The 21,056-nt window shown below is 50.7% G+C and overlaps 1 protein-coding gene across 5 annotated transcripts in view; it reads right to left on the bottom strand.

Annotated features, from left to right (window-relative positions):
* AGO2 (argonaute RISC catalytic component 2) overlaps window positions 1-21,056 on the bottom strand; it is a 95,056-nt gene that overhangs the window by 33,935 nt on the left and 40,065 nt on the right. For all 5 annotated transcript variants that reach the window (XM_072949781.1, XM_072949780.1, XM_072949782.1 and 2 more), the window contains 4 exons: window positions 9,814-9,934; window positions 3,230-3,411; window positions 1,539-1,675; window positions 700-834 (listed from right to left, as the gene is read on the bottom strand). In XM_072949781.1, coding sequence (XP_072805882.1) covers window positions 700-834; window positions 1,539-1,675; window positions 3,230-3,411; window positions 9,814-9,934 — 575 coding nt within the window. The remainder of the gene's footprint in view (window positions 1-699; window positions 835-1,538; window positions 1,676-3,229; window positions 3,412-9,813; window positions 9,935-21,056) is intronic.

The following is a 21,056-nucleotide window of genomic DNA, read 5'->3' on the forward strand; positions in this document are numbered from 1 at the left end:
GGCAACAGGGACTGGCGCCCAAAGACCCCTGCAAGGGCGTTCTGGGGGCCCTTGGAGTGGGCCACGGCACCCACAGGGACGCCGGCCACCCGAGACGCCCAGACCAGCGGCAGGGCACTGTTCTCAAAGAGAGGGTGACGGCGCGGGCCAGCTGAGGGCACGGTGTCAGCACCACAGCTTTCTCCTTCCTTCAGGATTATTTTCAGCAATGAGTACTGCTGCCCATCTTGAGACACCCCCAGAAAGGGACAGGTGTAGAGGGGCGGGGCTCTCGGGGAGAGCGGCGGGGCCCGCCCACCATCCGATGACGGGCAGACGGACCCCAGCCAGGCCAGTGAACTCTGGACTGCACTTCCTCGAGTAGAAACCAGGCCCGCTGGGTACAGACAGTGCCAAAGCTGTGACTGTCAGATGCCAGGGAATCAGATTCCCAAACGTCATGAGACGCTGACTGTGACCCTGCAGCCGCCCTCAGGCCCGAGCATCCATGCCTGGACGCTGCTGAGCCCCCACACAGAAACCCACTTATTTAGAAATTGCTCCCACTCTGAAATGGGTTAACTGTCCCCGTGCTAATCCATCAGACAACAAACTTCTGCCGCCCCACCCCAGAAATGCGCAGGGACAAGGTCTCAAGAGACCCGGAGAGGGGCGGGGCCACGAAGGGGCCGCAACCCCACGTGCCAGGTGGCTAGTTACCTTTGATTTCTTTGGTAAACTTTACCCTTTGGGAATCTGTCAGAGGTTTTTGTTGTTCTTCAATACTTTTAAAATCCAAAACTTCACAAACAAACTCAATCACCGGTTGTGCCTTGTAAAACGCTGTTGCCGAGACTACAGGCAGGAAAAGAGACAAAAGCAGAAACATGACCAGCTGTGCCCGGTGCAGCCCCTTCCAGTGAACCCCACACCTCTGCTCCCAGCACCTGCAGAGTCTGGATGGAGCAGCGGGGGGGCTTGAGTCGGTCACTGACTGCCCGATCCGACTCCAGTCAGAGGCAGTGGTAGAGTCGAAAGGTAAAGTCACCCTCTGAGAACAAAGCTGGGTTTAGAACAAAGCCTCACAGATCGTGACAACCCCCACAAGTCTTGGATGTCCTAGCACTCTGACTGCCTTCTTGTACAGGTCCCTCTGAAATTTACCACCCCCGCGTGTGAGCCAACCCAGAGGGCAACCAGGAGTCTCCCAAGAGAGGCGGGCCACCTGCAAGTCTGGAGACAAGGCGGGAAGTGACCGCGAGCTGGCCCCCAAACGGCCCCCCTGTTCTCATACCAACCAGGCCGAGACGAAGCTCCTGCAGCAGGGGGTCCGCTCACCAACTGGAGCCAGCCCCCGCGGACACCAGCTGAGCCCAGGTCCACCTCAGTGCCCTGAACCATGTCTCTGGAGTGGGCCCCACGGTGGCAATGATGGCCAAGCCTGAGGGTTACTGCCCTCACTGAAGGAGCAGTGAGGCGGGTTGGGCACCTGCAGCCCCCTCCCCCGGCTCTGACGGTCCCCAGCCCCACCCCAGCACGACTACCAGGGCTTCGCTTACCGTCAATATTCAGCATCATCTTCCAAAGAGAAGGCCGGACGGACTGATGGAAGCCAAACCACACCTCTCGGCCCCCTCCCAGCGGGTTGGAGCAGCCCTCGGACGCCGTGAAGAAGGAGCGGCCCACGGGGGTGTACCTGCAACGGGGGCCCGGGCTGGGAAGGCGGCCAGCGGCACCCGCCATGGCCGGCCCCACGCCCTGTCCACGGCCGGCTCTGCGGGGTGCCCAGCCTGGCCTTGACTCACGGGGACACGTGGAGAACAGGACACACGGGGACCCGCTGAGTCTCGGTTTTCCACACGATCCAACCACCTACTGCCCCGCCCACAGCCCACGACCTGCACGCAGCACTTCACCTCTGTCTAGGACTGGGAAGGGGGGCGGGGTGCACACGACCGCAGCCAGGAAGAGCCGGCTGGACCAGCCTGAAGTGCCCGCTCAGCTACTCTACGGAGAGGCTCCAAACACAGGGAGCAGGAGCTCAGACCTCAAGCTGTGGGACAGCGAGGCCAAGGGGGGACAGACCCACGCCCTCCCAGGGGCCAGCTGCTGCCACAGCGCAGCAGTTGGTGCCTGCGGCATCTCCGAGGGTCTCCAAGGGAAGACCCTGTCACCTGTGGGCTGAGCCACCACACGACCCTCTTTGTCTCTCCCTTAGATGTGTTAATGTGTTAATCCTGCCTCTTTCTCTATTATTTTCCCCAAATGAAAGACTTTCCTCCTGACTATAAAAGTCACATGGTAATTAATTCAAAGGAATTCAGAGAAAAAAAATCACAGTAATTCCTGCCACTCATCAAAAACCGTATTCGACGTTCTGGCAACAACCCTTCTAGAGTGGGGTTATTTTGCACCCACCCACCTTCCTGCCGTCAACAGCTCCAAGTGGTGACAGATTAGATGCTGGGGGCCGGGGGGACTGCTGTGAAACTGAGCACAGCCCCTCCAGGCGCCTCCTCTCACACTTCCTCTCTCCCCTCAGCCCTGAGAGCTCTGGTCGGTACGGGCAGTGCTCAGGATGGAGGTTTGTTTCAGTCTGAGGCATCCCTTCTTCCACTTACTCATTCAGATTGTTCCTGAGGCCCTACTGTGTGCCGCAGACGTGGAAGGAACAGGCGCCCCAGGTCGGAAACAGAGGTATGGGTGTGGCTCGCACGTGCTGCCACACGGGGAGTCAGTGCAGCCCTGTGTCTCCCGCTGGTCAGTTATGAGCCATCAGAGTGCCCAGATGCGCTCTGTCCCAGGTATGGAGAGAAAGCAACCCCGCAGAATAAGCCCACATGTGAGGCAGGGGCGGGGGCGCTGCCCATAGTCCTGAAAAGGTTTCTCCATGTGCTGGACGCCAGGCCAGCCCAGAACCTGGAACAGGATTCTACTGTTATGGGTCCCCAGTGTGAGGGCGACAGAGAAACAGGACCAAGCTCACAGTCGGGCGGAGTGAGGGACGATGCCCAGCTGTGCCAGAGACAGGGCGGCAGCGTCGCCGTGCTGGGCTGAGAGTTCCAGCAACCTGCTCTTCCATTGCAGGCTCTCCCCAGGCTGACACTGTAGTGCTTCCATCACATGCATGCTCGTGGCCATCACCACCCGACCCAGGAGGCAGCTCTTCCTCACACAGAGCAGACAAGTGCTCAGGTGGCACTGGGGTCAGAAGCAGAAGCTCCTGGACCAGCCCAGGGACGGTCCTCACCTCATGGACGGCAAGTGCCTCATGACCACGTCCAGGGCCTGGATCGTCTCAAAGGGGACGCTGGGCAGCCGCCCCGAAAGTGCATCGTGTAAGGCCTGTAAGCTCACGCAGGACACCCACTTGATGGACACCTTGAAGATGCGGTCCTTCCCTTCTCCTGGCAACGTGACCTCCAGCTCCACCTGCGGGGGCGTCCAGAGCACACGGTTACTGATGCTTCCCTCCTGAGGAACTATCAAGGGGTCAGGGACATTCAGTCAGTCCTTTCTCCAGCACACACGAGCATGCCCGCCCCCCGCACGGTGACTGGGGCCGCACTGGGCACTTCAGCTCTTCCCTCTGCGGTGCCCGGTGCTGACTCTTAAGCCGCACACGGGGCAGCCAGGAGAAGCAGCAGCGAGACAACATCCCGAGGAGGCAACATCAGGGCAACGGGGCTGCTGCGCAGCTGCTTGCCTGGATCCCGGCGCCCCTCTGAGGAGGGTGCCCCAGGGAGAGGAAAGCGGGGGCAGGCATGAGTGGAGGCTGCTCCTGGGACAGGGGAGGGACGCCGGCAGATCGTTGGGGTCCTGGAGGGCCATTCTTTCTCCAGTGGAACTGAGAAAACTGTAGTGGGTCCGGTTTCACAGTAGGTGAATTGTGAACAAAAAGCCTTCTCAGAATAGACATGAGGTAAACAGCAAGATGCTAACGACTGAGAGTCTAGGGGCGTGCCTCCTCCAGTCCCTTCACCCCTTCTGTCTGAGTAAACGAGTCCGTGCTAAAGCGTAAGCCGATGAGTCCCTGAAGGCAGGATGCGGGTGGCGGGGACAGCGTGTGCCGGCTCTTCACCAGGTAGACGTGCCCCCTGCCCACCCACCGATTGCCCACGCCCACCGAGCACAGGGACGTGCCGCGGCACCGCCACCACCAGGGACAGGACGGCAGAGCAAGCAGCTTCGGCTCCGAGCACCTAAAATGTGATTGGTGTGACTGCGGGACCAAACTTCTAGCTCCATCCATTTTTAATAACCTTAAACACACAGAGCCACGTGTAGCTAGTGGCCAGTCCAGTACTGGACCACGGTCTACGGTGTGGCCTCCAGATTCCACCCTCGCAAAGAACATGAACCCACGTCTCTCCCCTCCAGCCAGCCCCTCATCTGCACTCAGCCCACCCCACCTCGCTCCGCGTGATGCCCAGACTCACCTTTTCCCAGTCACTTTACGCCACCACTTCAAACCCTCCAGGTAAGTCACCTGGTAACTGCAGACACACCCTGAACACGGCACACACAAACCTCCCTCAGGTGAGGACTGAAGCAGTTTTAATATTTGCTGACAATACTCCTCGTGTGTCTAGAACATCTATGGCCCACAGGTCACAGACCACACACATTTTATCCTCAAACACCCAGAAATGCTAGCAAGGGAGACTTGCCACATTTTACACATAAAAACACAGAAACCAGTCCAAGGCCACACAACCGCAAAAGGGCAGAGGTGGGATTGGGAGCCAGCTGGCTGAGACCAAAGGTCCTTCCACTCACCACGCGATGACCAGGGGGCCGCAAGGTCCTCAGTAGCGGGCTGGGGGCTGTCACTTCGAGGGCAACACAGCAGAGGCCAGGCCAGGCCACGGCCCCGCCCACCCTGGGCCTCTCAGAAGGAAGGGGATCAACCCCACTGCACTATCTGCCTGGAAGGCCGCCCCCTCAGGTGCCCAGCAAACTCCCGCCAGCTGCTGCATCCCGGCTCAAGCACCTGGCCAGCACCGGGCTTATTCATTCACTCCCCGTCCGCCTTCTCCCAGCAGCTTGTTCTCATTCCTGTCTATGCACCCTCTGCTCCCGGGGGCTCCTCCGTCTTGCACTTGCCACACCTCATCCAAACATCACTGGAGCAGCAACCAGACTGTGCGGAAGCCCCCTGCATACCTGTGTCCAGGCAGACACATCCTTCCGCTCTGTGCACAGGCCCACACACCCAGCAGCACTCCAAGTACCATTATGCTGACAGCCCCAACCTGCAAAAGGCCCCAGGTCCATCCAAGGGAGGACAGAGCACTGAAAAAGGAACAGATTCTTCACGATGGATGGATTTCAAGTATCTAAGACCAAGTAAAAGAAGCAAGCCACTGAAGGACAGTACTGTACAGCTCCTCTCAGAGCAGATACATGAGAAGGGTGTACACACAGCTGATGAAACCAGCAAAGACCGAAGGGTCAGTTTAACCCAAGTCATCAGGATAGTGGTGGGAGTAGGGGGTGGGGGAGGCTTCTGTGTGAACCAGCAGAGACCTGGCTTCAACATCAACAGAGGGAGAAGACAGCCCCACCTGTTCAGAAACAGTACGCCAAGGTCACGGCCAACAGGTGGATGGAAACCACCAACCTAATTTCCAAATCACACACGGACGTCCACAGCAGGCATCTGGAGCCCATCGCATGCGTCTCCACCCAGCAGGACGCAGCGGATCTAAAGGACAGTCCTGTGAGCTGGTGCTAATCAGATGCCTGTTAACTCTTCAGCCGGTTGCAGGGCGGGGGGCCCGGAGGGGCGTGCCCTCGGTCAGCAGAGGGTGCTTACGTTTTTAAAGTTTCTAGATCAGCCTCCTCTTAGCCTCAGTGAAGGGAACAGAACCAACTCCAGGCCTGACAACATTCCCTGCCAGCCACCACGTCTCAAGAGGCCGACAGTTACAGGCACCTCATATCTGAGGGACACTAGAGATTTCAACAGAAATGTCACCCCCGGGACAAGGCAGCCTGGGTGTCAGCTGCGGCAGGAGCCTGAGCAAAGTCTTCGCGCTGTCGGGGCTGCTGGCCAGCGGAGCCACTCCACACACCACGATCCTCGGACCTCTGAACAGCCTGGAGCACTGCCTGCCAACAGCGCCGTGTCCGAGGGCGCTGACCGGAGGTGCACAGGGTGTCGGGGCTCCCAGCTCCATCACTGCGATGGTCTGACCATGGGCAGGGGAGTCCACCGGGCTCCCTGTCCGTACAGGTGGGACAGGAGGGCAGCCCACCCGCCTCACAGACACTCGTGCCACCGAGGACGCCAGCAGCCGCAGGAGCCGGGACACGGGGACCCTGCAACAGCCACTCTCCCAACACGCACAACCCGAAGACCTGCGGCCGGCACTGCCCAGGGCCTGGAGGACCGCGAGCCGGCTACAGAGCTCAGCAGCTCCACAGTCCAAAGCCACACTCACCTCCATGTCTGAACACCACCAGGGTGACAGACTAGAACCCGGTGCCGCCACACAGCAAAAAACAAAGAAAAGGAAACTGCCAAGAGCGCGAAGGCGCGCCCGCGGCCAGGGCCGCAGAGAGGGCCGCTCTCAGTAAGAGTTAGTGTCCAGACCATGCGGCCCGTACACCGGCTGCCATCCGTCCCCAGGACGTGGGGCCGCCGGACTCGCCGTGGGCTCGGTCCCGGGCCTGCAGGAGCCCGTGCCTGGGGCCACGGGCCTTGTTTCCATGTGCAGGGAGCTGAGACCCAAGGTCGGTGACTGCACAGCAACAAACCCCTCCGACAAGCAAACCATCGCCAGGTGACAACACGCTAGGAGTCCCACCACCCTCGCAGGGGACAAAGCCGGTGCCCGAAGGGAATGCTCTGTAAGGGAAGCACCTCCCACCCACCTGCTGCATTCAAAGCACCCGGCAGACACTGTGGCTTCACTGGAGGGCCCCTCCGCCCCAGAAGGCGGCAGAACAGCCCCAAAGGAGAGCCAGCGAGGCAGAGAAGGCCCTCCCCGGTGCCTCCCCAAGGAGGGGCCCCAGGGATGGCCCCTGGCCCCGCCTCCTGCCTGTCCTCAAATCTCCTGCCCCTCCAAGTGCAGAAGCCTCAGCGCCCTGCTCAGACTCTCCAACCTGTCACCGCAGGTCAGCTGGGTACTTGTGGCCTGGCTCGTGCAGCCCAGGACACAGGGCGAGCAGGAGGGGGCGTGTGGTGGGCTCCGTGAATGAACGAGAGCCTTCCCTGCAGGGTCTGCTGCCAATTCATTCGAGTGTGCACCTGCCCCACTGTGCTGTGTCCTTCCCGGAATAAATGCAGAGGCTGTAGCCCCAGGATGCTGCGGGCCCCTGGGGGAGGCCTGGGCTGCAGCCAGCATTCAGAACAACAACACACATTCCCATCGTGCAAATCATGTCATGCTCCTGCTGAAGAGGACATCCCAAACTGTGAGGAGCCCGAACAACCTCCCCAGTCTCCTGTTCTGAGAAGTGAGGGGCTGACCTGGGGCACAGGGCCTTTCAATCACCGTAAGGTGCGTGTCTCTTTCCACAGAGGGGCTGGAAGCTGGGAGGGTGGACGAGGGTGTCAGCAGGAGAGATCAGGAGCAGATCACAAGAGCTGCCTTCCTGCAGCCAGAGCCAGGCGTCGTGCAGCCCTGGGCACGTCTGCGGCAGCCCGCACAGCCACGGGCACACAGCGGGGCTACCAGGACATTCGAGGGTTTCCTCTCCTACTACAGAAGCATCCAGGATACAAAGAAAAATACTTCACAGAACACAGAGCAAACACAAAAGGAAAAAGGGGTGTGTGTGTGTGTGTGTGTGACACTTTGCTATAAGATGTGAATGTACGGGAACAGAAAAGGGGTAACACCTGATATTAACTCTCAGACAGAAGAGATAATTTCTGCATCCCACGAGTGTTTGCTAGCACCGTAATGAGCGGAAGGAGAGGTCTGGAGTCGAGGCACCTCACCCTAACTGAATGCCGTGGCTTTGGGTGGGTTCTCTAAGCCACCCGAAGAGAGGGTGGGGCTGGGTGGGATTAAATCTAAGAGAGCCTGTGCGAACACTGGTACTCAGCCATGTGTCTGAAGGGCTACCGTGGGCACGGAGGCAGCCCCCACTAACACCAGTTAGGAGACCGCTGTGAATCCCTCAGACCAGGAACAGTAACTATTAGCATCTGTGACCACGTGTGTACCACGTCCCAGGCGTTCTGATTAACTACTTGAAACCTGACAACTCAAAGTACGATTTAGAACCAGCAGCCAGAGCACCACCCGGGAACGGCTTCCAAAGGCAGACCCTGAATCAGCACCCACCCTTTAACTGAGGCCCCAGGGGTGCAGAAAGCACATCACAAGCGGAGGGGCTTTCCTTCGGGCGTGCTCACTTGCACACAAGGGTTCAGTTCTCACAAGGACCAGAGGTAGCATCTATACCGTCTGCCCACTTTGGGGGTGTGGCAGTCACAGCCTGGCCTGGGGACTGGGACCACACCCGGGCCTATGTGAATGCCCACAATGACATGCCTCAAATCTGAGTACCATGCACGCTCCACCACCCCTTCAGAAGGAAAAATAACCCTAAACCTCTCTTAGTACCTAATCATACACGTGCACAGGCCAAACTGTGAATAAACTCCGTATGCTTTTCCTTCTTGTACAACTTTAAACAAAAACAAATGTGCAAATTAAACACACAGCTTTATAACTGATAAATTTCAAATGCAGAGCATGTTAACCTGTCAGGGGTGACCCTGCTCAGCTGACAGGCATCTGGTCCCAGGCCCCCACATTTAGGGCACCAGGTCAATCACCCGGCGCCAGGCAAGCCGGCCCCGCGGCACTGCCGTCTCCCGGGGTCGCTGCGCAGAGCTGTGTCAGCACCTGCCTCCTCGCGGCCCTTACCACCCTCCTTATCAGACGCTGCCGTTCCGAGCCACACTGTTGGGCGCTGGTGCCACTGGCCCTGCTGCCCCGCCCGCCAGGCGAAAGGCGCTTAGTCATTTAAGATCATCATTAAAATGCAAATGCAAGAAAATTCACTGCCTGCAGAGAACCTGCAGGTCACTGGGCAGCAGCGTCAGCCCCTCTGAGCTCTCCTCCTGCTCAGGGACCCTAGGCTTTGAGAAGCTCAGTGTGCAGGTCACTGCCGAAGGGGAGCAGCTTCCACGTTCTCACTGGGATTTGGATAACTGCTAAACTGCCAGTTTGTGGCGTTTTTTTAAGTACGAGTAAAAATCATTTCTGAACCGAGTCTTTGCTCTTCCTCTCGTATAAACAACACCCATTATCAGCCCAGAGCGGCCCATTTGTTGGAAGACACGCCGAGAAGTGACAGCTTCTGGGGAGAAGTGCTGCTGCTTTGTAAACAAAGCCACAGTAAGAATGAAGACAACAAGAGAAGGCGACACTGTAACCTGCCCGCTGCTCCAGGGGGGACCGACCAGCACGATGATGGTTTCAGAGGCATCTCGGGCTACAGCTGAGTGTTAAGCGTTGCTCTGTGGCCTTTGTCACACACACCTACACCTGTACAAACACACTTCTCCGCAGGCCCAGCCTCATGACCCAGGCTCCTGCTCGGTGGTGGGCTGGGGCACACGCCTGCACGTGTGTGTCTGACACTGCAGTCTGTGGTTTCAAGAAGTTCTCAACTCCTTTCTCTGGACTTAGACAACTTAACCTTCTGCCTCTGAAAACCACAACACGCGTCAGGTGGTTTCCGCGGGTCCCGCGACGAAGCACGGGGCCCAACAGCAGCTCTCCCCTCTCAGTGGAAGGGCTCGGCGTGACAAGAGCATGGTGAGCGCGCTCGCTGCGCGCCGTCGTCCAGGCACACCTGTGGGCTCACCTTATCCCTCCCAATTGGAAGGGGCATCGCCGTGTAGAGATTCTTCCTTCCATCAAACACTGGTTTCCGATCCCCAAAGATCTGTGTTTTAAAGTGCTGAACCATATGTTCCACTATTTCCCTGAAACAAGACAGAATTCGAGCAAAATGTCAATAAAATCAGGGAAATGGCACACAAGGAAGACATTCTTCTGACACTGGTTTTTAAGCAATTTCATAAGCCCTGGGGCTCCTGTTAATAACATGACTTTCAAATGCCTTCTGTAAGGAATCAACTAGACCTGCGGTGGGTTTCTGCTGCATTCATCTGGCGACTCAACCATCAGAGACCTCCCTCGCTGCCAGGCCCTGTGCCCGCTGTAGCCAATGGACCCTGCAGGACTCCCTGGAGGCACAGAAGACGAGGGTGGCAGGGCTCCTGTCCCCAGAGCTATAGGACTAGCTGCCACATGTGACCCTGCAAGGCCCTGCCGTGCACACAGGGCGCTCCCACCCACCGAAGTTGGGCCAGCTCGGCCATCCGCCTCCCACTCCTGGGACTCGCCGCGGCAGGCGGCCTGGGTGCCGCTGCCTGTCAGCCTGGGCTCCAGAACAAGCCCCTTGACGTGGCCCAAGCCCAGGCCCAGCCTGACTCGGCCGCACAGCCAAAGCACTGCCCCTGCGGGGTCACAGGTGTGGAGAGGAGGTTGGCTGCTGTAAGTGACCCTTCCGGCGTGGCGGCAGCAGGAACTGGTGAGCGCGAAGCAGCTGTTCCGCCGTGGTGCCCCGAGCACCGAGCGGGTCTGGGCCCTTGCCTGGCCCGTCCGCCTGCCTGTCCGCAGCCCAGCAGAGGCACAGAAACACGCTGCGGGAGGCCAGAGACAGCAGCTGTCCTGCTGGCCCCAGGCTCAGGGCGGCCAGTGCCCTCGGCACAACTCTGCTCTGGGGGAGCCCCACGTGGCACGTTTCTGTCCACATTTCCACTCGACTCACCAGACACCCGACTCCAATACAGCACGGACAGGAGAAGTCATGATGCCTGCCTGGCCCCTAAAGGTCCTCATAGAGGAAACATGCCAAGGACTGACAGCAGACAAACTGTCAGAGGCTCAAAATCTCAGAGGTTGTCCGGAAACAGCAGCTCATGCGATGTGGTTAAGAGGGAGAGATGGACTCTAAAAGCAGAGAAAGGGGAGGGAGAGGCGAGGGGAGGACCCCTGGCTCAGCCTTGCTGTAAGGGTCTTTCGCTGGGGCAGAGCCTTGGTCATCTTTCAGAAGGCAAGGACCCGAAATTCATTCCACTCTCTTCCCTGAATGAGAAAAGCAGACCTAAGAAGGGTTTCCTTGTTCAGACTGGCTTTGCCCAGTTGGCGTCGACCGTGCTAGTTAGTTACAGGAGGGAGTGTCTAGGGACCCAGTTAATCCTGCCCCAAACACCCACTGTCTGGGAAGCCCCCAGGGCAGACGGAGCCCCTGCTTTGCTGGCTTCACTGATTATGCACCAGGCCTCCGACATCCACTGGGAGACCACAGCCCTGGCAGCGCCAAGCCCCAAGGGCAGCTGGTGCAGCATCACCTGCAGCGCCGCACACCGCTCTGAGCCACCCCAGAAAAGGTGTTCTCTTCTCCCACGCTGTCTCCAGACCCCTGCCCTGCCAGGGGCTCAGTAAATATTTGTTCAAAGAAGGAAGCTGTCCAGTCATTACATCTGGGACTCGCCCTCATGGACTACAAAGCAGTCCTGCTTGGGTGACCAGTGTATACAACCCTGGCTGCCACGTGGCCTAGGAGAGAGCACCCCTCACCCCCCACATGCTGCCCCCCAGGCCTCGATGGCCTACTTTCATGGGAATGAAGGCGCGATCATCTTGTATCACCTTGCGCAAAACATTACTAGGGACCATACTATGTAAGTTTTATGACAGGATGGCAACTAATTCCAAACCGTGGAGGTCCCTTCCATCACCCCAGACTGACTCCCAGGCTGGCCAGCAACTTCCTTCCTGTCCTCTCTCTGCTTTAATTGTGGTAAAATACAGATAACATAAACTTTGCCACCAGCTCACCAGTATCAGGTACACACACTGTGCTGCACGACCATCACCGCCGTCCAGCCTAAACCTCTTACTCCCAACAGAAGCTCATGCTCAGTAAACGCTAGCTCCCACGCCTCTCCATCCAGGCCCAAGGACCTTCTCTGACCAGCTTCTCCCCAGCAACTGCTGAGAGCTGTCTGAGAGGGGCCGCCTGGGGACGTGCTATTCCTCAAGACCTTGTGTTCAGTTCACTGCTTACATCAGGTTTGACCCCTGGAAAGCCAAGCTCCTATGCTGCATCAGTATAGCTCCTAGGACAAGCACCTTTACTAAAGAACCTCGTTCTAAAGCTATGATTCTGACCTCATTCAGGCAACAGCCTCAAAATACTACCCATACCAATTCTAGAGACTCAGTATGTACCCACTATCTTACAGAGAAACCCACATATTAAGAGGGAGGAGGAGGATGACAGTGGCAAGCGGGTCGGCACCGACTACGCTGGGCCCTGCACATGCACAACTTGCCCAGCAACAGCTCACAGTGACCTAGGGGGGCAGTGCCACCTCCACTCTACACACAAGGACATGGAGGCACAAGCCACACTCTGGAGAGTGGCAGCGGCTGGATGTGAGCTGCCTCACGGTAACGGGGCACGTCTGTTAATCCAGATGCTGCAATGCTCGCTGGCAGCTTGTCTGCCTTGTTCCCATAATTCTGAGTTTTTTCTTTAAAAAAAAATGCATTCTTGCAATGAAACTCTCAACAAACAAAAGTCCAGGATCAAATGGCTTCATGGGTGAATTCTACCAAACATTTAAAGAAGAGTTAACACCTATCCTTCTGAAACTATTCCAAAAAACTGCAGAGGAAGGAATGTTTCCAAACTCATTCCATGGGGCTAACATCACCCTGATACAAAACCAGACAAAGAAAATTACAAGTCAGTATCACTGATGAACACAGACGCAAAAATCCTCAACAAAACATCAGCAAATCAAATTCAACAACAGTTAAAAATATGATAGATACACCATGATCAGCTGGGATTCATCCCAGGGATGCAATGATGCTTGGTATCTGCAAATCAATCAGTGGGATACACCACGTTAACAAACGGAGGAATAAAAATCATAAGATCATTTCAATAAACGCAGAAAAAAGCTTTTGATAAAATTCAGCATCTGTTTATAATTACAAACTCTCAGAAGCGTGGGTATGAGAGAATATACCTCAACATCTTAAAGGTCATATACGATAAGCACACAGCCAGTATCCTACTCAATGGTGAAAAGCTGAAAGCATTTCCTCTAAGATGAGAAAAAAGACAAGGAAGCCCAGTCTCACCACTTTTATTCAACATAGTACTGGAAGTTCTAGCCACAGCAATCAGATAAGAAAAAGAAATAAAAGGAATCTAAATTGGAAAGAAAAAAGTAAAACTACCACTGTTTGCAGATGACAAGACACTACATATAGAAAATCCTAAAGACACCACCAAAAACCTATTAGAACTAATAAACGAATCCAGCAAACCCGCAGGATACAAAACTAATGTACAGAAACCTGTTGCATTTTTATATACTAACAACTATCAGAAAGAGAAACTAAGAAAACAATTCCATTTACAACTGCATCAAAACGAATAAAATATCTAGGAAAAAATCTAACCAAGGTGGTAAAGAACTTGTATTCGAAAACTATAAGACACTAATGAAAGAAACTGAAGACAACACAAACAGATGGAAAGATACAATGTGCTCATGGATTGGAAAAATTAACAGTGTTAAAATGACCAGACTATTCAAGACAATCTATAGATTCAAAGCAGTATCTATTAAATAGCAACGGTATTTTTCACAGAACTAGAATGAACAATTCTATAATCTGTATGAAAACACAGAAGACCCCAAATAGACAAAACAATCTTAAGTCAAAACATGGATGGACCTGGAGGGTATTATGCTAAGTGAAGTAAGTCAGAGAAAGACAAATACTGTATGATTTCACTTATATGTGGAATCAAAACAATCTTAAGAAAAATGAAGCTGAGAGACTCATGCTCCTACTTCAGACTTTACTACAAAGCTACAGCCATCAAAACAGTATAAAAGCTACTGGTATAAAAACAGACACACAGATCAGTGGAACAGAATAGAGAGCTCAGAAATAAACACAACTTACATGGTCAAGTAAAGAGGCAAAAATATACAATGGAGAAAAGACAGTTTCTTCATGGTGTTAGGAAAATTGGACAGTTACATGTAAAAGAATCAAACTGGACTACTTTCTCACACCACATATAAGAATACACTAAGAGACGGATTAAAGACTTGTATTTAAGACCTGAAACTCTAAAACTCCTAGAAGAAAACATAGGCAGTACACTCTGACATCATCTGAGCAGTATTTCTTTTTGGATCTGTCTCTCGAAGCAAGGGAAACAAGAGCTAAAATAAACAAACAGGACTACATCAAACTAAAAAGCTCCTGCACAGCAAAGGAAACCATCAACAAAATGAAAAGGTGACTCACTGAATGGGAGAAAATATGTGCAAGCAATATATCCAATAAGAAGTTAATACCCGGAATAGACAAAGAACTCACGGAAGTCCACATCAGAAACACTACACAACCCGATTAAAAACTAGGCACAGGGCCTGAGCAGACACACAGATGCCAACAGACACATGAAAGGATGCTCAACATCACTAATCCTCAGGGAAATGCAAAACAAAACCACAATGAGACATCACCTCACACCTGTCAGAATGGCTGACAACAAATAAAAAGTGCTGGCGAGGATGTGGAGAAAAGGGAACCCTCGTGCACTGTCGGTGAGAATGTAAATTAGTGCAGCCACTATGGAAAAAAGTGTAAGATTCCTCAAATAGTTTAAAACAGAACTACCATACAATCCTGCAATTCCACTTCTGGGTATTTTTCTGAAGAAAACAAGAAGAAAAGATATACACATCCCTATGTTCACTGCAGCATTATTTTTTTTTTACCATTTTTTATTGATTTATAATCATTTTACAATGTTATGTCAAATTCCAGTGTAGAGCACAATTTTTCAATTATACATGAACATATATATATTCATTGTCACATTTTTTTCTCTGTGAGCTACCATAAGATCTTGTATATATTTTCCTGTGCTGTACAGTATAATCTTGTTTATCTATTCTACAATTTTGAAATCCCAGTCTATCTCTTCCCACCCCCTACCCCCTTGGCAACCACAAGTCTGTATTCTATGTCTATGAGTCTATTATTTCTGTTTTGTATTTAAGCTTTGTTTTTGTTTGTTTGTTTGTTTGTTTAGATTGCACATATGAGGGATCTCATATGGTATTTTTCTTTCTCTTTCTGGCTTACTTCACTTAGAATGACATTCTCCAGGAGCATCCATGTTGCTGCAAATGGCGTTATGTTGTCGGTTTTTGTGGCTGAGTAGTATTCCATTGTATAAATATACCACATCTTCTCTATCCAGTCATCTGTTGATGGACATTTAGGCTGTTTCCATGTCTTGGCTATTGTAAATAGTGCTGCTATGAACATTGGGGTGCAGGTGTCATCCTGAAGTAGGGTTCCTTCTGGATATAAGCCCAGGAGCGGGATTCTAGTCTATTCCTAGTCTTATGAGGAATCTCCACACTGTTTTCCATAGTGGCTGCACCAAACTGCATTCCCACCAGCAGGGAAGGAGGGTTCCCTTTTCTCCACAGCCTCTCCAGCATTTGTCATTTGTGGATTTTTGAATGACGGCCATTCTGACTGGTGTGAGGTGATACCTCATTGTAGTTTTGATTTGCATTTCTCTGAAAATTAGTGATATTGAGCATTTTTTCATGTGTCTATTGATCATTTGTATGTCTTCCTTGGAGAATTGCTTGTTTAGGTCTTCTGCCCATTTTTGGATTGGGTTGTTTATTTTTTTCTTATTTAGTTGTATGAGCTGCTTATACATTCTGGAGATCAGGCCTTTGTCGGTTTCATTTGCAAAATTTTTTTCCCATTCCATAGGTTGTCTTTTTGTTTTATTTACGGTTTCCTTTGCTGCACTGCAGCATTATTTACAGTAGCCAAGATACAAAAGCAACCTAAGTGTCCACTGACAAATGAATGGATAAAGACATGGTATATATATACATCCAATGGAATATTAATCAGCCATGAGAAAGAATGAAATTTTGCCATTTTCACAACATGGATAGACCCAGAAGGTATTATGCTAAGTGAAGTAAGTCAGACAGAGAAAGATAAATACTGTATGATTTCACGTACATGTGGAATCTAAAAAACAAGCAAATAGACATAACAAAACAGAAAACAGACTCACAGATACAGAGAAGAAACAGGTAGTTGCCAGAGTGGAGGGTGGGGGGGATGGGTGGAATAGGTGAGGGAGATTAAAAGGTACAAACTTTCAGTTATAAAATAAATAAATCGCTAATTTTTTTCGGTTAATTTCAAAGTACACAGGTTTTGCATTAATATACTCACTATAAATTTCAAATATGGATAATGCTGCAAGTCTGCCCAAACCACCTCTTTACCTCAGTCCTCTTCTCAGAAGCAACCTTATTATTTCAGACCTATCTATATAATTACATAAACACATACTGTGTATTACTTTTTACACACACCAAATGGTTCTGGAGCTTGCTGTTTTCCCAGGATGTGTGTCTCTGACACCTTCCCTTGTCACTATGTACAAAGTGGCATCAAGTCTAGAACAGAAATGCTACTGTATCATGTACTGTAATATTAACCAACCACACAGTCGTCTATGTTTGCAGACACGGTGTTCACACTGTAAGGCTCCATTTCACTGCCATCTGCAGTTTCACCGCACTCCACAGTATGTTTATTTAACCAGCCCCACTGGCTTACATAGATGACTTCTTTTCTCTCCCTCCCTCCCTTCCCCCCATCACAATACTAGGCATCCTTGTACATTATCAAGCAGAACTGGTGAGTCAAAGGGTATGTATACTATTTTCATTTTAATATGTACACTAAACAACCTTCTAAAAAGTATGGACCAACATACAGAGGAAGGTGCCTACCAGCGGCAGGTGCCAAGGCCAGAGCCATGCTGCACTGGCCCCCTCCCCCAGCACAGAGCCAGCACTTCCACAGGGCGCTCCTGGGGCCACCTGACAGAGCTCAAGAGCAGCAGGAGGGAAAGGGCAGGTGGAGGATGAGGAGCACAATTTCTTCCTTCCTGTAGCCCACCCTGTGCCTCTGAGCAAGGAGCTGCTGCCAGTTTTGACTCTGCAGCAAGGTTTCCTAGGGCTGGCTTTAAGGCCCACAAAGCCTGGACCAGCACTGGCACTGACTGTTCTGTGTGACCACCTGTGCGCCCACAGGATACTGGAAGCACCCCGAGAAGAGGGACCCCATCTTAGAATGCTGTATCCTCCCCACAGCAGCCACTCAGAACGGGCATGGACGCACTCTGAGACTGAGGGCACACCAGGCCAGGACTCACAATGACTCATCATAATGTGTGTAGATGGCATTTTTCTCTGCATGAAGCCTCAGGGTTGAATTTATTAAATGTCTACCACACGTACTGCTCAAGGTTTTGGGAATGCAGAATCAGAACCCTGCCTTTGCTTTAACAGAGACTGCAGCGTGGAAGGAGACGGGGTGCTACGGGCTGCCTGGCCAGGGCTGCTGCCAGGGGATGGTCTGCAGCAGGAGCTTACTGCTCTCCTACCTTTCTTCCTTTCTTTTCCTTAATTTTTTTTTTGGGGGGGGACAATTAGGTTTATTTATGTATTTATTTTAATGGAGGTAATGGGGACCGAACCCAGGACCTCGTGCATGCTAAGCACATGCTCCACCCCTGAGCTATGCCCTCCCCCGTCTCCTACCTTTCTGTTCCACTCTGGGCTCCCCTCTTCCAGTGCTACCCGGAGACTGTCAATCGCGGGCCCGACTCTCTTCCCTACTAGGGACAGAAACTGTGTCCACCTTGTCCACCACCATACCTCCAAGTAGCACAGCGCCTATCACACAGTGGACATTTCGTAAATGGTGGCTGGCTGGTGGCACGGTCGGGAGAGAGAGGGACTACGTCAAGGTGCAAGCACGTGGGTTTGCCAGCACAAAAACCTGACTGCCAACATTTTTCTACACCATGACGACTGATTACAATTTTGAGATTGGACCTCAGCCAAAGTCCATCAGAATTAACAGTAAAACGAACAACCCTGAAGGCTCACACATTAACTAGGCAGCAACCTCAGGCCGGCTCGGAACCCAGAGCAGCAGCTCGGCACGCCAGCACATCGGCTGGCCTCGGCCACAAAAATGCAGCTCAAGACCCACCTTCGCTACTTACTACTTGATGCAGGCGATTTCTAAACCTTATGGTCATAACTGCAACAGGAACATGGGAGCAGAGTCAGGTGAAAACATCCAGTTTTAATCACCATCAGCCTTTTTCTGCTGCCAGATGACAAAGCCTTAGTCGTGCCTACTGTCATAAAAGAGAACTCCTCATGCGCGGTGACTGATGGCGCGGTAAGAGCCCAAGGCCCACCAAAGCAATCAGAAACCCAGAAGGGGCCTTTTCACACCTCGTTCCAGCTCTAAGGGTGTATCCAAATCACACACTCACACAGGATTTTGTCTCAGGGACATTAAAAATCAAAAAAGCCCATTCATGGAGCATCTCAAAGCATATAAGACATTTTAAAAGATCTCCGAAGACCTTCACTTAGCTGTTTAAACCAGGTGTGCCCAAAGTTTTGGTTCAGAAACACATTTTTTAATAAGCATATATTTGAAGGACCTCATATAACTGTCAAGTATTGTTTCTTTGGAAACATGTCTTTTGGGGATAAACACTTAGAAGTAGAATTGGTGGGTGAAAGGGTGTGTATATATGTGTGTGTATATAAGGGTGTGTATATATGTATATGTATACACACACACACACACACACTTTTTATTTTAAGACATACACCAAGCCACCTTCTAAAAAGTCCGGACCAATGTGTACACTGAGTGAATCCAACTGTTTAGTTTTACAGATGAGGGGCTCAAATCCCCAAACATTCTTTCTCTTACAAAGGTTGTGATCAGTAAAAAAAGATTACAGGAAAGAACACTCTCTAAGGCACCAGCACAAGCTGGGTAACCAATCTGACTTATCAAACTCCGACTGAGAATTCTGTTTCTGACCATGACAAAGCAAGTAGACAAGCATCCTCCTGCCCTAAACAGCTGAAAACCTAGAGAAAACATGAGACAGCTACTCCTAGCCCTGGAAAACAGGAGCTTAGGACTGTGATTATTGAAGGAAGGAAAGCATATGAGGTAAGCCACACATTCACTCTGCCACAGAGCAATTTCCAAATCACAAAATAAGTAAGGAGCATTAGGAAGCAGCAGTCTTATGCTGTGGACACAGGGGTCAGAAGAGGCATGAATCTGTGGGGCGAGGTACCAGAGAAGACAGCAAAAGCCAGATTCCTTCAATGTAACATACATGATGCTCAACAAACAAGAATTTACTATGCATATGATCATAAGAATAAGCAGGGGAAGGTGACATGTAATCTAGGGGAAAATCTGCCAGTAAAAACAGACCCTGAAATGACCTACATGTTGTAACTAGCAGATAAAGCCTGCTATAATAAATACACTATTACTATAAATACATTTAAGGTCATCAAGAAAAAGGTAGGAACAATGAATGAAAAGATGAGAAATCTCAGCAGAGATTGTAAAGTATTAAAAAGAACCAAAAGTAAATTATAGAACCAATAATTACAATATATAAATGAAAAAAAAATTATTGGATGGTTACCACAGAAGGTTGTGTATTACCCAAAGGGGGGGGGGGGTTAAAAAGAAATCAATAAAGATTACCCAAACTGAGAAAAGAGGAGGAAACTTTTTTTGTATTGTTTGTTTTTTAAATCACAGGCTCAATGACCTGAAAACAATATCAAATGATCTAACATACAAATAATTGCAATCCTGGAAGTAGAGAAGAAAATGGGACAGGAAAACTATTTGAAAAAATAATTTCACCCAAATATCATGAAAGAGATCAGTGTACACATCCAGAAGCTGAAAGGACCCAAGAAGAAAAACAAGAAAATCCCACCTGGGTACATCGCAGTCAAACTGCTGAAAAGCAAAACTGAACAGAAACTCTTCAGAGAAAAAAAGACAAATACATACGTACTGGGGAATTACAGTAAGAAAAGTAGATTTCATAGAAACAATGAGGATTAAAAGACAATATAATGACATCTTTAAGGAGTCAGGGAGAAAAACTGCCAATTTAAAATTCTATATCCAGCAAAAATCTTTCCATTTCTACAGATTTTAAAAGATGCTGGGAGAATTCATCACTGGCAGACTCACACCGTGAGAAAGGCTAAAGGACATTCTTCAGGCTGAAGGAGTGATGCTAGGTGAAAACGCACACCAACAGGAAGAAACAGGGGGAACTCTCCGAACACAGTTCTTGTGTGGGCAAACAGACCATCTTCTCTTCCTGATTTCTTTAACAATGGGGTCTGTAACATATATAGACATAAAATACAAGACAATAGTAGCAAAGGGAACTACACTAATATAACAATCTTATATTTTATATGAAGTTACAACATTAATACTAAGTAGACTGGGGTAAGTTAAAGATGCAGGCTGACATCTACAGAGCAATCATTTAAGAAGCAAAAAAGGTTAAAGTTAAAAACTAATAGAGGAGATAAAATGGAAAATTAAAGAGCATGTGCTGGGGGAGGGCATAGCTCAAGTGGTAGAGCACATGCTTAGCGTGCACAAGGTCCTCGGTTCAATCCCCAGTACCTCCATTAAAAAAAAAAGAAATTAAATAAACCTAATTATATCCAGTTTAAAAAAAAAAACTAAAAAAAGAACAAAAGAACATATGATGAACCCAAAAAGAAAAGGGAAAAGAGAAACAAGAATTAAAAAACACCAGATCTAAAAATAAAAAAATAGCAAGATGATAGACTTAAATCCAACCACAGACAATTACATTAAATTTAAATGAGCCTAACGTTCTGATTAAAAGCCAGAAATTTTCAGACTGTATAAAGTAAATCCCAATTGGGGGGAGGGTATAGCTCAGTGGTAGAGTGTGTGCCTAACATGCATGAGGTCATGGGTTTGATTCCCAGTACCTCCATCAAAAGTAATGAATAAACAGATAAACCTAACTAC

Source organism: Vicugna pacos, chromosome 25, assembly GCF_048564905.1.
Source record: "Vicugna pacos chromosome 25, VicPac4, whole genome shotgun sequence".
In the NCBI taxonomy this organism is placed as follows: domain Eukaryota; kingdom Metazoa; phylum Chordata; class Mammalia; order Artiodactyla; family Camelidae; genus Vicugna; species Vicugna pacos.